The 16,408-nt window shown below is 35.2% G+C and overlaps 2 protein-coding genes across 9 annotated transcripts in view; one reads left to right on the forward strand and one right to left on the reverse strand.

The window, feature by feature from the left end:
• LOC112182378 (cyclic nucleotide-gated ion channel 1) overlaps window positions 1-15,512 on the reverse strand; it is a 39,479-nt gene extending 23,967 nt beyond the window's left edge. The window contains exon 1 of the mRNA XM_040513087.1: window positions 15,032-15,512. Coding sequence (XP_040369021.1) covers window positions 15,032-15,078 — 47 coding nt within the window. The 5' untranslated portion in view covers window positions 15,079-15,512. The remainder of the gene's footprint in view (window positions 1-15,031) is intronic.
• Window positions 10,087-13,487, forward strand: LOC112176379 (probable glycosyltransferase At5g03795). 8 transcript variants are annotated; one of them, XR_005805136.1, is made up of 8 exons: window positions 10,087-10,396; window positions 10,543-10,714; window positions 10,850-11,039; window positions 11,157-11,223; window positions 11,596-11,676; window positions 11,787-11,975; window positions 12,785-13,088; window positions 13,204-13,487. XR_005805136.1 is itself a non-coding variant. In XM_024314279.2 (8 exons), the coding sequence occupies exons 5-8, from the start codon at window positions 11,649-11,651 to the stop codon at window positions 13,204-13,206; spliced, it is 465 nt and encodes a 154-aa protein (XP_024170047.1). In that variant the 5' UTR covers window positions 10,093-10,396; window positions 10,543-10,714; window positions 10,971-11,039; window positions 11,157-11,215; window positions 11,596-11,648; the 3' UTR covers window positions 13,207-13,487. The 8 variants fall into 8 exon arrangements, 2 of the variants coding, with proteins under 2 accessions (XP_040369022.1, XP_024170047.1); XR_005805139.1 differs by having other exon boundaries at window positions 10,627-10,714; XR_002926928.2 differs by having other exon boundaries at window positions 10,089-10,396; window positions 10,971-11,039.
• Window positions 15,513-16,408: the final 896 nt, after the last annotated feature.

Below are 16,408 nucleotides of genomic sequence, written 5' to 3' on the forward strand. Positions count from 1 at the left end.
TATTAAGAGAAGAGACTTTGTTAGCAAAAACTGAAATTTTTGACAGATTTAACCTTGAAAGATTAAAAAATTTTGAGAATAAATTAAATCACAAGGCTAAATATGACAATTATAAAGTAGATTTTTACTAAGAAAATTAAAAAGAAATTATCTCACAATCCCTCTTTTCTCTCTCACTATTTTCTCTCTGAAATAACTGTTTTTTTTTTCCCTTAAATAAAAAATTATTACATATGTAGAGCTTATATGAAGAAGGCTAATATTATATTATTCAAACATAACTTAATAATACATATTAAAGAATTTAGTTAGGTATGAAACTAAGACTATTGTAAGCTCCATCAATGCAAAAATTGCTGCAATGAAGTGAACTGCCAAAAAAAAAAAAAGCATAAAACACTTCCACTGTTCAGATAGAGAAACAAAAACCATTGAATTATCTGTAAGCAAACTAACATTGCTTATGGAACAAGACATTGTTTAGAACTTATGTTCTGCATATATACTTCATAATACTTCATATATGTAATTCATCTAAGTTTAGACTATAGTATAAGTTTATGATGTATCATTGATAGTGGGAGTGCATCAAGTAAGTTTTCTGGGTTCATGTTCTTATGTTCTTGTTTTCTGCAGGTTCAGGATTGATATGTTGTTTTCAATCCCTATTTCATATTTACATTCAGTGTTAGAGTTTGAATGGTAATCAGTTTCCATTGAAGAGGATTAGATCTGTCTCAAAGGGATCCGTTAAGGATTTTCTTCCTCACTCGGATCCATCTCAAGGGGATATTACCTCTCCAAGACCTGTCTAGAGGAGATTTCACCTCACTAGAATCTTCCTTAAGGAGATTTCTTCTCACTTGGATTTAACTCAAGGAGATTTCCAAACACTGTTGGAACAGAATTCAGTTTCTGAATATACATGATTTGATCTAATATAGGTTCTAAATTATGTGTTTGTGATTTCTTAAGCATACTGTTTCTAACAATTGGTATCAGAGCGGCCATACATAGATCAATTACATGTCGAAGAAACTAACTGCATTAAATTGTGAATTCTGGGAATTTTTTGTTCATATAATCCGCATACAGTTATTTACATGTAGATTGCTTATCTTATGCATCTATCCACATATGCACGCTCTCACCTTTGCAAATTCATTTTGCTCTGGATTGATGTAAATGAAATTGGGTTTTCCCAAATTTATTATCCATTACCCTCATTCATTGAGAGGAGGAGAAAATGACCAAAGGGCAATTAAGGCAATCACCAACCTTTATCACTTCTGTTGATCACCAAATAGTGCCTTCTACCAAGTTGGTGTTGTTAGGATGTGATGAGAATTAATTAGGAAAGGCAAGTCCTAGTTGGACTTGGTTAGTCTTCCTAATTGGACATGGTTGATGTCAAAGTTTATTCCTATCAGGAATAGGATCTTTTCTCCTGTACAAGAAGGTTTGGTTTTCCTACTACCAATTGGATTATAACTGGGGTGCCTATATATAGAGGGCATGGGTAGTAAACCAAGGTATGGTTGGTGCATGCGATCATCAACAAGAGTGTATATCTCTTGGGTAAGGGAGCAGAGATGTCAAGAGTGAATACAGCTTTTGGGTGAGAGTGAGTTCTTGGGAAATTCTATGAGTGTGGGTGTACAAGGGTTATGGGTTTGGGTTATGGTGATTTAGCTCAATGTATCTTGTACTGTAATTATTCTCATAGTGAAGAACAGGTATCTCTTGGGAGGACGTAGGCATAGATTTATGCTGAACCTCGTTAAATCTCAGTGTTCTCTTGTTGCTTGTCTTGTGGTTTGTTACTTTTCTATCAGTCTACTTTGTGAGCCTTGACGGGAAGGATTCTAATTTCCTTAACAGGTGTCTATCCAAGTCTTACTTTATGAACAAATGAGATATGTATCCAAAATATCAGTCTTCAATTTGGTGAGTTCCCTTGAGGCATTATAGTGAAACTATAATTTTATTTGGTTGTTTGATATTACTGTATGCTGTTTACATTGTGAGCGTGTGGCTAGATTAATTGGTATGTGTTTATGTATTACTTGGATTATAATTGATGAGTGCATATTGGAGAAGCATCAATGGATTTTGGAACTGCATCTTGTTAGTATCACATACTCTTTAGTTTTGATTTATGGCTTTAATATTTAATTTGGTGCAGATTATGTTTTGGCTTTGATTCATATTGCTGTTGATTTACAATCTTATATTTGGCATAGTCATCTTAATTATCTAGCATGTGTTGATCTGTATAATGGCATACTCAGAATTAACCAAAATTCATAATCAATTGTATATGCATGATTTGCATGACAGATCTTGACAAATGCTGTTGCTATTTTAATTGTCTCTCAATTGCTATATATGTCCAAGTGTTTACATAGTTAGAGATAACTGTTTACTTAATGGTCAGCAACAAGATCAAATTTGCTTTGCCATTCATACATTACATATTGAGCATTGTATCATGGGGCCATAGGATGTTTACTTGTTTAATTGATGTGCTTTCAATCCGAGCAATAGCCTTAGAACATTGCTTGGAAAGATATTTTTGCCAAAGAAAGAGATTTTAGCCATTATCAGATTTTCTGGAATTTCAACCTAGTCACTTTCTTTTGCAAAACTGTGCTGATCTACTGGGAATTTGAGGTCATTTTATACTAAAGAGTTTTAGTAGACATCTTAAAGAGTCATTTGGAACTAGAATCACCCAAAATGGAATTTTCTGGGTTTAGTTATGATTTTCTAAAGTCAAGAGTCAGTCACAGAAATTTCTGATATCAGCTTATTAAGTTTAGCCAAAGGTAGACTCTTATAGCACTTTTGATTCAAAGAGGATTTCTATTTCATATGAAGATTACCTTGTATTCATCTCAATGCATATTTATGTTATCCATGTTATTTTGAAATGCTAAATGATTGATATGCATGTTTAAGGTTTCTGATATTGATTTTGAAAACTTCATATGTAGTGTGCTGTCAAAGTGGCCTCATATATGAATATCCTAAAGGACCAACAAAACTGATGAAATATATAGAATGAATTCAGTTGCATTTTGCATATAAAAATGCTATCAAAATAGTCTCATATAGATAGCAATGAAACTGTCTTCAATTTCATCAGAAAAGAAATTATGAAACTTAAAATTGAATTTGGTCCTAATTTCCAAAGAAATTCTGCATCAAACATTTGGTTTCATAATCTTGTATATATTAGGTGAATGAGCATTCAGAACTATTAGAGAATAGTACTCCACAAAGGATGTCAAATCTCGAAAATAGAAGAGTTCTTTTTCTGCATATATACATACATATTTCAGTAAATGGCTTTTAGGTTGGTCATGATCACATTGTTGATATAAAGTCAATTAAATCTTCTTAGATGCTAAATGCTGTCAAAATGGCTTAGTGTAAAGGAGATTAATTGTCTTATTTGGTTTTCAACAATGAAATCAAGCAACTTAAAATTTAATTTGATCCTTAATTCCAAAGAAGTCTGGTATCAAACATTTGGTTCTTGATTTTGTATATGATGAAAATTGAACATTCAGAAATCATTGGAGATTAGTACACCCCAAAGGATGTCAAAATCTTGAAAATGATTGAGTTTTATTTTTTGAACATATGCATTTGGTGTGAAATGAATGTTCAAATCATGAATTTTCATTTTATTTGGGACATACAGAAAATTCTAGTATCATGATAAACTAGAATGATTTTACTAATCAATTTCATACACATTTATGCATTTTCCTTTGAGCATCAATTAGGTTGAACTACAGGATGACTCAAATTTTGGGAAATGGTAAAGTGACATAGAGTTGAACTTGGGAGTACAAGATTATGATCAATGTGTTGAAGGAAATCCATTTGAGAATTGGCATCAAATAAAAGCAAAGAGAAGCATTAAAATGAACCAATTCAGTTCCTCAAGTAAGTTTGTTGTTCTTCAATTTTTGTTTTCTGGAATTCTGGGATTACAAATGCAGTATCTATTCTAGTTATATTTGCACATAAATGTTAATGTTCATGTATAGCTTCAACGGACAAGGCAATGTTAGGGGAGTTTATCAAGAAAAGGAAAGGTACACTTTTGGATGGGTCCAAAGTTTGAGTAAGAAGAGCACTAGAGGTCTAGAGTAACTGAAAAGGATGATGGAGGATTTATGGACCGGATTTTATAGGAAATCTGGAGTTTGAGAGTTCCAGATTTCAGTTTTTGATTCTTCCTTCTTCATGCGTTAATCACGCGTTGATAATTTCCTAGACATAAATCTTCTTGTGGTGCTCTTGTTCAATATGTTTATGAAGTCATCAAAATGAGTTCATGTTCTAGAAAGTTATCTAGGCTTTTCAAGTTAGCAAATAGTCTCGACAATTTCAATGGTGGCGTTGGATTTCAGTACTTGTTCTTGAGAGCTTGGATTTTGGAAAAGAAGCTGAGGAATATACATACTATTTTGGCCTTTTGAATTGGTGGTTACTTGGTATTTTCAAGGCTTCACATAGTTGGTTTTGAAATTAACTCTAAGCATCAGAATGAAGTAACTTTCAGGACAACTTTCAAGACTATTGTGCATCCTTGTTTTTGTTTTCTGGAGTTGTCTTTGCTCTATCGATCTTTGGTGTTATTTTCATAAATGAAATGTCATTTTGGTGGTTAAATTCATTGATGAAAATAGAGAGGGAGGAAGTTCTAAAGGATGAATAGATACCGAAGTTGCACAAAGAAAATAGTGCAGAAAGTTGCAATACGATAGATGTTCATGGAGCAACTAACCAAGCATAAACAAATTGAGCCATCCTCCTAGCCATTAGCATTAAAGATTTTCATGACAGAAAATAGGGATGGTAAAAGATCCTTATTAGATGGAAATTCTACAAGAGATATTCCATGAAGAGGATCAAGTTACTCCTAAGCTGATTACAGTTTGGTGGAGGATATTATGGCTGCAATAAATAATGCTTTATATAGATCAAAGCTTTCTAATGGTGCTGGAGATATGAAACTAACTATTGGATTTTTAGAGTCTGTACCCATCAAACCTAAGTAAGAAAAGGATGATGTTTACTTGAGGATACGAACAGATGCATTACGGATGATGAGGTCAACGTCTCAGCATTCGAAAACTGCCACTAATGTCTTTGTAAGAGTTGGCCATTATTCTGCTCAACAACACTCAATCAAGGCTAGAGATGAATGGTTAGCTGCTGAAAGCCTCAATAAAAGGGCAGCTAAGGAGATTTTAAGTATTAGAAATTGCAAAAATGATGTTTGGAAATTAGATTTACAAGCATGGTCTTCATACATCAGAAGCAATTCGTGCATTGCAAGAACACATGGAGAAAATTTGGATCAACTACATCAACTTTAGACATCATCAAGACAAAGACCAACTTCCTTAAAAGCAATAACAGGAGAGGAGGTTGGGACTATATGTGTTTATGGAATGGCTTATTCTAGCAATATAGCAGCAAGGGGTTCAGAAATAGATGCAAACTCATCACAAGTAGCTAATGAAATGGATAAGTGATTTATCTATCAAGACAGCAACATATCAGTTCCAGATTAGGATTGCAGCAATATATCAATCCTAGACAATGGAGAAAAATCCAAGCGTGCAGACAACATGATTCAATTATGGATAATGTCATTATTGGCACAAATACACAAAATGAGCAGATTGCAGGTGGTACAATGTCAATACAAACCATAGAAATTACAGAAGCATCACAAGCTATAATCTTGAGAAAATCCGTAAGAGCAAGAAAACCAGCCACATCAGATGATAATTACATGTATCTGATCGTCATGGTGAGTGATTTAGAAGAAGAGAATTATCCTATTTCAGTTATAGAAGCAATACATTATATGAATAATGAAAAATACATAAATTTAAATGCAGCAACTTGAAGGTTTTATAGAAGATGATCACTAAGGCCGTGGGAGAAAATTCATTTTTCTAATCCTACATGTTGATGATATGTTATCTTCTAGCAGCAACATTTGTGTGTTGAAGGAAACAAAAGGAGAGTCAACAATGTCTAAGGGAGATGAGATAAATATTAGTACCCCAAGAATGCATCACCGAAGAAAAGCATGGAAAATATGTCCTATACAAGGCTAGTTGGATGTTCGTCATCCTTACTTATCATGGCATAGAGTGGTTTTCATTGTTCTGCAGTAAATTGATCAGTAAAGTTCATCTACATTTTTGCAATTTCACCTTATTGTCTTTCTGCATACTCAAGTTGTACAAATTCAGTTGGCTATCAATGAATAGCAAATCTTGCAGATTGACAATATTAAGTAGTGTGAAATATAATTAGGTTGCCAATTCTATTAATTTAGAATTTTTGGTAGGACTTTAAACATACATATGTGTGGTTGAATGCATTCATAACATAGGTGTGTTTATACTGTTATTGTAACTGAGATTCATGTGATTTTAGTCTGCTGCAATGTGATCTTGGAACATTAGTGTTTATCCTTATTCACTATAATGTTCTTAGGTTCTTTGTAGTTAGACATTATTGACAGAATCTAGATATACTAGTTTAAATAACCTAAGTGTCTAAACTTGCAGTGCACACTTTAGTAGATCAGTTGATATGCGAGTATCTATATATGCATTCACTTACAATTTCAAATCAATGTCAAGTTCAGTGGGAGATTGTAAGCAAACTAACATTGTTTATGGAATAAGACATTGTTTAGAACTTGTGTTCTGCATATATACTTCAGAATACTTCATATATGTAATTAATCTAAGTTTAGACTATAGTATAAGCTTATGATGTATTTCATTGTGAAGACCCGAAATTCTCAGTTAAATATTTTGTAATTTGATATTTGTTCAATTATATGAAATATGAATTGTGGGCATGATTCGTATGTCGTTGTATGAGAAATTTAATTTCGAATGAGTTTATTTTCGAAACAAACGTTATTTAAGGGGGGTCACTAGAATCGACTTTATATACGTACGGAATTTGGGAAAACTTCATTCACAAAAGTTGCAGAGCTCGTCGATACGAGTTCGGGCATATGTGGAACGTAAGAATCGGAGTTCGTACGAAGAAGTTATCGCGTTTGGAAAAGTTTCCATTTTGGGTATATATACCTAGCTATTTTTAGGAATTTCCAAAAATAGCTAGGGTTTCCATTTTTGGCAGCCGCACATTTTTTTTTTCTCTCTCTCTCTCTCTCCCTCCCGAGCCCGAGCGGAAAACAGAGCAAGGAGTCTCCGGCTCCGTTCGTCTTGACCTTTTGCAGTTGCCAGTGGCAGCCTTGCGCCGTGGCACGGCTTGTAGCGGCGGCAGGAAGCTTATTTCCATTTCCAGCCGTTTTGAGTGCGAAGTGAATATCTCGAGCTACTGGCCACCAAAACTCGATGTTCTTGGCTTTTGAACTCACCTTGAGTTACTAGACAAGAACCAAGAAGGAAAGCACCTGAAGTGATCGATTTCACGCTCGTCGGAGGCCTTGCAGTTTTCTCCAGATTTTCCGGCCAAACCAGACTGTTTTGGTAATTTTCGACCACTTCCACTCATTTTCTGACTTCATGATAGTTATGAAAGTTGCTCAAAATGATTAAACGAAGAGGAAAAGCCTAGTCCTGACACCATTGGAGGTGGTCGGCGGCGGATCTGTCCCTAACTCCGGCGGCCTTTTCCGGCCACCTCCGGGGGTCCCAAGGGCAGTTTCTGCCCATTTTTATGTTCTACGTGTTCATACAATCATTTCGATATATAGCATGTGAATTTTGGAGATCGTATGATTAAGTTATGAATTTTACAATTCGATCGTTCGATTTGTGATTTGTGAAGATCGGACCGTCCGTTGGACTTGTAGTCTAATATGATGATCGTAGGACTGTCCTGATGACTTTGTGTGGTCACGGGTGAAGATCCGATCGTTGGATCTTCATATAAGTGCATTCTTGAATTGTATGCTAAGTTAATTATCGTATTTGGTTAGGTGATTGACTGTTTGAGTTGGTCGACGATTGTGAACAGTATTTTAAGCTGTTGAGAAGATGCAGCGGGATTGGAGGTGAGTAAATCTCACATGGTTCATTTACGAACCGAATTTCCTTATTGCACAATTAATTGTTATGTGTGAGAAAATGGTTTTAAGATAAAGTATATAAGAAAATGAATTTCTTGGTTTTACTACGTGTGAACTATAGTTGGTATTAGTGGTCATTCCTGAGTGGATGATAACGTATATATATATTTACGTGATTTTATACGGAATGGTGTGACATTGAAATATGTGGTTTTTTGATGATTTCGTTTTTATACTTGAATGAAGGATTTATTTGCCATGAATATTATGATAATTGGTATTGTTGTGAGTATGATTTGGGTGGAGACGTGATATTGTGAATAGGGTGGGATTCTGTTTATATTTTGTTTTGCGGACTGAAATGTCCAAAGTTCAATGGTTATAATAACCAGAGTGTTTTGTTCTAAGGGCAGAAATGTCCAAAGTTTGACGGTTATCATTGTGATAAACGAAGTATTTTTGTTCTGCGGGCAGAAATGCCCAAAGTTTGACGGTTATAGTAGTAACCGAAGTATATCGGATGCTTGCACCTGGGCCAAGGTGACAGGTAACAATTCAGATAGAGCTCTAGTCTATTGTGGAAGTACGGTCATGGTGGTAACTAGGTTATTGTATTGTGAGTACTTTGTGCCATGTGAGTTGGGTTGATGATTAAATTGTTGGAGTTGTTGTGTGTGTTCAGATGGTTGGATTGTTTTACTTGAATTAAAAGAATTGTGATTTAATAAATCAGTCGTTCATTTCTTATTTACTCACACGAGCTTTCAGAAAGCTTACCGAGTTTGGTGTTGTTGCAATCCCGGTACACTATTCAAATGGTGTAGCGGATAATCCTACAGGTCCGGATAATCAGGGTGGAGAGCGAGCTGAGTAGGGCAGCGGGGTTGACATCAGCACTTGGTCTATTTTGGTCTGTTTTATAGACTCTTTTGAGCATAACTTTTATTTATGGTGGTATCGTAATAATTGACTCGAGAGATAGTTTGCTACGGGGTTTGTTTTATGTTTTGTGAGACGTTAGTTAAGAAAAAAATTCAAGACGTTATTTGCATTGGTTATTATTCATGTTTCAGTTTTGAATTTGTTATTCAAAATTCGGGGTGTGACATTCATATTAAGACAAGCTTATCTATTATTTAAATTTAGGGCTAAATAATAGTTAGTACCCTGTGGTTTAGGTCCAAAATCAATTCAGTCTCTGGACTTCTAATTTCATCAAAAACACCCCTGCACTTTCAATTTTGATCTAATAGGTCCAATTCGTTACTATTCTGTTATGGGTTCAAGTTATAGTTGGATTATTTGTTGAAAAACTATTTATTTTTAATAGTAGAACTCACTCCTAAATTGACTATGCAGACCACCTCGACACCACATCATAAAACATAGGCCATATATGAGCCACGTTAACAAGTTAAATAACCCAATTGTCGTAAAACTAACAAATTAGACCTATTAGATCAAAATTGAAAGTGCAAGGGTGTTTTTGATGAAATTAGAAGTTTAGGGACTGAATTGATTTTGGACCTAAACCACAGGGTAGTAATTTGTATTTAGCCCTTAAATTTAAATCAAGTTGCAGTTGAAAGAGCAGTTGAGGTTTGATAAGCAGTTAAGGTATTGCAGCAGTTTCTTTATGGATGAAACTGATTTGCAAGGTTGCTATAAATATGTCAGATCAGTCCCTTCTGATGGACGTGTGGTTCTTGTTTTAGTCCCATATACTAAGAGAACATAAGGGTGCACTACTAGAATAATGCTAATAGACATCATGTCATAGACATCAGTTAGGATTTGAGGCGATGTAAAAAAAATTTCTAACATCGGTTCGTAGAAATCCGATTTCTATCTATACAATTAACATCATTTCTAATAGTTAACCGATGTCTACATTTTTTTTCAAAATTTTGAAAAACGCGGAAAATGGCTAAGTTACCAAATTTTCAACGCGGGGGAACAAAATTTCAATTCCCCAACACTTAGTCATATTGACTGGCACGACATTTTTTCATTCTCAAACCCTACCCACCACGACACCCTACCAGCACCTGACCTTCTCTTCCTCATCCTCCGCCTCCAACCATCACCCAACTACTCTCCGCCTCGGCCTCCGTCTCCACTCTCCTCCTTCTCTGCCTCCGTCTCTGTTCTCCTCCGGCACACCTCTTCTCTCATCTCTATCCTCAAATCACCAAATCCACCAATGACGCAGTCCATGCCGGAGCTCCGCCTTGTTCCCTCATCGAGCCCACCATGGAAGATGAGACCTAATATTTAAGACAAGGCTCGCAATCGATTCAGGTATTAGGTCTCCCTCGATTTTGCGTTAAATTGTTTTCAATTGCTTCTGGGTATCTTTTGGTTAATTTCTCGATTAATTTCTTTCTAATCCTATGTATCAATTCATCTATATCTATGTGTGTGAGCTATTTTGGGGGTTACTTTAGGTTTGTTGAGTGGATGGATTGTTGCTGTTCCGGGACTGAAATTACTCAAGATGTTGGATGGATTCTTACTTCTTTTTCCAGTAGTTTCTGCAGTCCTTCCTTGTAGGAATACCTTGTTACAGCATCTAAGAACCCGATCTTGTATGTCTTCTTCAGTTCCCCTAGACTCCAGGTATGTCTACTTGTTTTTTTTTATCCTTGTTCCCCTCAATCCTGCAGTTTCCTTTCCTAGTCTTTTGAGATAGTGTGGCATGTTATGTTGTCAGTGTCGATCTAGACTAATGATGAAATTGAATCTTGTATGCAGAGAATTTAATGTCAAAGCAACCCAGTTGGTTAACTTCTCTAGGAGTAGCACATATTTGAGTACAAATGTAGAAGTAAGTGCTACTTGGCCCTTACCATAGATTTTCTTTTGACACTTGCAGGAAACTGTTGGGACCAGGGTTTTGATGCTAATACCAGGAGGACTAATTGAACTTCTTGTTGCCAAACAAGTAATGTTTCCAGTTTTTGTGACTTGTATTAGTTTGAGATGATATAGTGGAAGTTATACAGTTTGCAGAAAGCTTCATTTTCAGGGTTTGAAACTTTGAACACATTTTATTTGTTAGGAAGCAGATCCTGAGGATTTAAGAGAAGATCAGAAATGGATGATGGCATTGTTCCATGTGTAAGTGTGTAAGTGTTTTTCAGTCTGATTGAATATCTTCTAAATTCATGGTTTGACATGGACTTATTCTGTTGTACATTCACCTTTTGACTATATAAAGAAGCGACCTTGGCTATATCTAGATGATTGATACGTTTGCCATAGTGTGAAAGTTAAAGTTTGGATTTATTTATCTGCTTGAGGAATTATGCAGTATTCCACAAGCTTCTTTGCAGAAACTTTAGCACTCTGATTGTGACTAAAAAAATACATAATCCACAAGCTTCTTTGCAGTATTTCATAGTTTAGTAATTACAATTAAACATGGCCGACAAAGGAAAATATTTACAGGGTAATTCTAGCCGTGATCTTAGTCGAGTATATTTCATGTTTCTTTACAGGAAAATATTCTCATTCTAGCTGGAGTAAAATATTTACAGTATTTTGGTCAAATATGGAAGGACCAGTCACATATTCAATTGGTATACAGCTTCCTCCATTTTCTTCTATTATAGCTTCTTCCTTTTTTTTTCCCCCTTCACATATGCTATATATGTAATGATTGTTAAACTGGTTAATGAACCTGTTGCAGTTATACTTTCGATGAGAATACTCCACTTGTTGATGATCCATAGTACATCTTTGCATTAGGTGAAACAAAATTCAAGGGACTGCAAAGTGGAGATAAGTATGCGAAGAAAGAGATTGATCATGCCCCTGAAGTTATTGATGATCCTGATCTATATGCCCCTTTATTTCGAAATATGTCTATTTTCAAAAGGTAATCTCACGGTGCTGTCGCTATTTTTCGTTCATCATTCTTGACTTCTAGTCACTAGCTCATACATTATGTCTTGTAAAATTTAAGGTTTGAGATGTATATTAGTAAGGGTAGTTAGAAATAAGGCTGTTCAGAGAATTTATCTGCATTGTATGGTCCAACAGAGATCAGAAGGACGGTAACATGCATGCATGCCTTTAGGGTAAAATATCCGAGATTTAAATTGATGTCTTCAAACGCAAAATTTCATATTATTTATATCTTCTCTATTAATTAACACTTGATCCCCATCATTTAGTGAATATATAGAAATTAATTTGAAAGTCTTTCTGAGACACTTAAAGATGGCTTTCAGTATTAGAGTTTCTGAAAATCTTATAGGTTCTTATGTTTTTCACCCTTCACAGCAATTGAGGTGTGAAATTATCTAGATAAAGACTAGAAAGAAAAAGGGAAATCATAGAATTTCATATGCTTAGTTCCATTTTGAAATGTCATTCATGTTTTCATTAATAATGCCTATGATACTATGAAGCCTTAATCTAGCCTCATTTCACACTGCCATATTGGTTGTCTATCCAGATTCAACTCAATTCCTTTTTCTTTCTTTCCCAAATAATGTCTCTCAATGACTAGGTTCACTTCTATTTTCTAGATATCTAACAATAGTTACCAGAATGTCTCAATTATTGGGTTCACTGGACTTCCTTTTCTTATGAATACTGAAGCATGCTTTGCTGACCATTAATTTTCCTAAATTTCAAGAGCTATGAGTTGATGGAATTGATACTCAAAGTTTACATTTACAGTGATGGGTCAAGGCCCATATTTCATGTACCTCATCTCAACGGAATTTATGCTTCTGAAGGATGGTTCATGAGGTTGATGGAGGGAAACAGGCAATTTGTCACAAGAGACCCAGAAAAGGCTCACTTATTTTATCTTCCTTACAGCATGCGCCAATTGGAGTTGAAGCTTTATGTACCTGGTTCACATCAAATTAAACCACTGGCAATATTCCTCAGAGACTATGTGAACATGATTGCTGGGAAGTATCCTTTCTGGAATCGCACACATGGGACAGATCATTTTCTTGTTGCTTGCCATGATTGGGTTGGTAATCTTTGATCCTTGTTATTTCCTTGTTACTGTCCCACGAAGAGTACCAAATTCCTGATGATCTGTTGTACTGTTTTGTATGTCTTTGAATATTATGTGTGGATTGTAGTAATTGATCTAGAAAGTTGGGCTGAAGAATAATGTGAGCATAAAGGTGAGGCTAGGGGCGATTAAGAAGAAGAGGAACGCTGTGCTGAAGTATCTGAAGAATAATGTTGCTGTTCTTCTCAAGATTGGCCTTGATATTAATGTATATGGAGGGTTAAGTTTCATAGCTCATTAGTTTTAATGTATATGATGTGTCAATTTCATCATTGTTTTGCTTGGCCTTAATAGAAATTAATACAATTCCCTAATATTTAAAGTACATTTGAATTTCATGTTATTTGTGGATCAGGTTTCTAGTACCAAATACAGCAGGAAAGGGATATGAAAAAAACATCAGTTACTAATGAAGAACTGATGTCAGAAAACACAAATTACATCAGTTTGAAAACAAAAACTGATGTCAGAAAAGAGAAAATACATCAGTTTAGAAACCAAAACCGATGTCAAGAATGAGAAAATACATCAGTTACCAAACAAAAACCGATGTCTAGCATTACTATGAACATCGCTATATAAACAAAAATGATGTCTAGTATAAATATAGACATCAAGATATAAACAAAAACCGATGTCTAGCATTACTATGGACATCGATATATAAACAAAACCGATGTCTAGATTACTATGGACATCGATATATAAACAAAAACCGATGTCTGGTATAACTATGGACATTGATATATAAACAAAACCGATGTGTAGAATAAGTATGGACATCTATATATAAGGAAAAACCGATGTCTAGAATAACTATGGACATCGATATATAAACAAAACCGATGTCTAGCATAAATATGGACATCAGTTCAAACTATAATACAGAATGTAGATTGAATGTCTAGTGAAATATTATGTACCAAACACACGAAAAGCTTATGAACCACAAGCAAAAATTTATGAGAACGGATGTGTAAAATATTATCAGACATCGTTTCTAAATCAGAAACGATGTTAAAATGGATAATTGTGTTGTTAGACCTATATTTCATTAAGCATCTAATGCCAAAATATGAAGTTTTGACAATAGCTAAACACACCAAAATGGTGATCACATTAATGTTTTTACATCGGTTCTGGACCTTAAACCAATGTCTCGTTGTATAATAGACATCAGTTGTGAACTGATGTCTTAGTTTTGGCAATCTTTAACATCGCCCACTAAGACATCGGATTTTTTTTTTTTTAACATCAGTTGTGAACTGATGTCTATGAACTTTATCCTAGTAGTGGTGAAATCAGGAGAAGGCTATCATTGATAGTGGGAGTGCATCAAGTAAGTTTTCTGGGTTCATGTTCTTATGTTCTTGTTTTCTGCAGGTTCAGGATTGATATGTTGTTTTCAATCCCTATTTCATACTTACATTCAGTGTTAGAGTTTGAATGGTAATGAGTTTCCATTGAAGATGATTAGATCTGTCTCAAAGGGATCCGTTAAGGATTTTCTTCCTCACTCGGATCCATCTCAAGGGGATATTACCTCTCCAAGACCTGTCTAGAGGAGATTTCACCTCACTTGAATCTTCCTCAAGGAGATTTCTTCTCACTTGGATTTAACTCAAGGAGATTTCCAAACACTGTTGGAACAGAATTCAGTTTTTGAATATACATGATTTGATCTAGTATAGGTTCTAAATTATGTGTTTGTGATTACTTAAGCATACTGTTTCTAACATTATCTTGTTGGCCAGTATGAGACAATATGTAAGAAATCACTAATCTGGTTTTTTAATCTCCTCCTAATATATACACACGCGCAGTGCCACTCATTACAGCTATATATGTTAACATATAATACAAAATTATAAATGCAATGAACTGAAGAAACTAACCTTACGACAATGCTCTTGACTTGGTGATCAGACATAACTTCAAACATTAATCCTATATACAAGTACTAAGTAGAAGTTTGCTTCAGAACTTCTTATACAGATGATAGAAGTTTGAGGGTTTGTATAGTACCAGACAAAGCTGGGACTAAGCAGTTAGCTTGAACTTGGTACTAATTACAACTTGAGCAGAGAGCACGCATAAGAGGAGAGAAATCTTCTTCTGTAATTTGAAGTTTTGATGGAAAAATGGCTTCTTCAAAGACTTCTAATGAAGAGGATGGAGTCATGGGAAGCACAAAAGCCTGTTGGATCTTCGTTTTTACAGAAGAGAGAAACTGGTTCCATGGATTTGCATAAAGGAGTTGGGGTATTGGGTGATGCTGAAATTTAATGAAAAGGAGGGAGTCATCTCGGTGGCAGGTAACGTGGATATGCAGAAAAATGTAAGAATAAGGAGAAGGAGTACAGGAGCAGGAGGAGGAGAGGGAAAGAGACAGAGAGACAGAGAAAAGGTTTGCGGCTGATGTGATGTGATTATGTGAATGAGAGTGGAAAAGTCAAAGCCCTAGAGCATAAATCACATGTGAGGGGGTGTATGGTAAAAGTGTGGACATGTCTTTTGGTCTATGTTTCAGGCCTAACGGGCTTTTGCTTTTTGAAATTACTAGGCTCGGATCCGAACCGTTTTATGTGTAGTTCGACTCAGGTCCGGACCATTTCTCAAAAAATTTAAGAAGGCCCAAACCGTATGGGCCGGTTCTAAGGACAACTTGAACAACTTTAACGCGAGGAAATAGCAAAAACTATGAATTTCATTGTGACAACCCAAAATTCATTGCAAAAACCTGACAAATATGAGGAAATTTCAGTTGTCGCACATGATCCCATAAACGACAACCAATTTATCGCATAAAGTAAGTATTTACGACAAATTGATAGTTGCCCATTTAACAATATGCGACACCAAATTCCTCGCAAATTGTCAATTAGGCGGCAATTTCTACCAATTGTCGGTTAATGTTTGTGTAATAACTTTAACATCCTTGCAAAAAATTAATTAGGCGACGACTTCTACAAATTGTCGATTAACGTTTATGTGACAACTTGATTTTTGTAGCTAAAGAATGATTTAGCAACAACTTCTGTAGGTTGCCGGTTAATGTTAATGTGACATCCTAAACTTTCTCGCTGAAAATCAATTGGGCGACAACTTCAACGGGTTGTTGATCTCTTAATGTTTATGTGACAACTTGAACTTCCTCACTAAAAACTAATTAGGCGACGACATCTACTAGTTGTCGATTAATGTTTATGTGACAACTTTAATTTTCTTGCCAATTAGGCGATGACTTCTACATGTTGTCGCTTGATGATTAT

This window comes from Rosa chinensis, chromosome 1, assembly GCF_002994745.2.
Source record: "Rosa chinensis cultivar Old Blush chromosome 1, RchiOBHm-V2, whole genome shotgun sequence".
Classification (NCBI taxonomy): domain Eukaryota; kingdom Viridiplantae; phylum Streptophyta; class Magnoliopsida; order Rosales; family Rosaceae; genus Rosa; species Rosa chinensis.

What these genes read in the sequence shown, in the direction of transcription:
- LOC112176379 (XM_040513088.1), top strand. Translation starts at nt 11,649, where the DNA reads ATGGAAGGACCAGTCACATATTCAATTG. An exon ending in ACCAGTCACATATTCAATTG is followed by an intron (nt 11,677 to 11,845) that starts GTATACAGCTTC and finishes TCTTTGCATTAG; the next exon opens with GTGAAACAAAATTCAAGGGA. An exon ending in AATATGTCTATTTTCAAAAG is followed by an intron (nt 11,976 to 12,784) that starts GTAATCTCACGG and finishes TTACATTTACAG; the next exon opens with TGATGGGTCAAGGCCCATAT.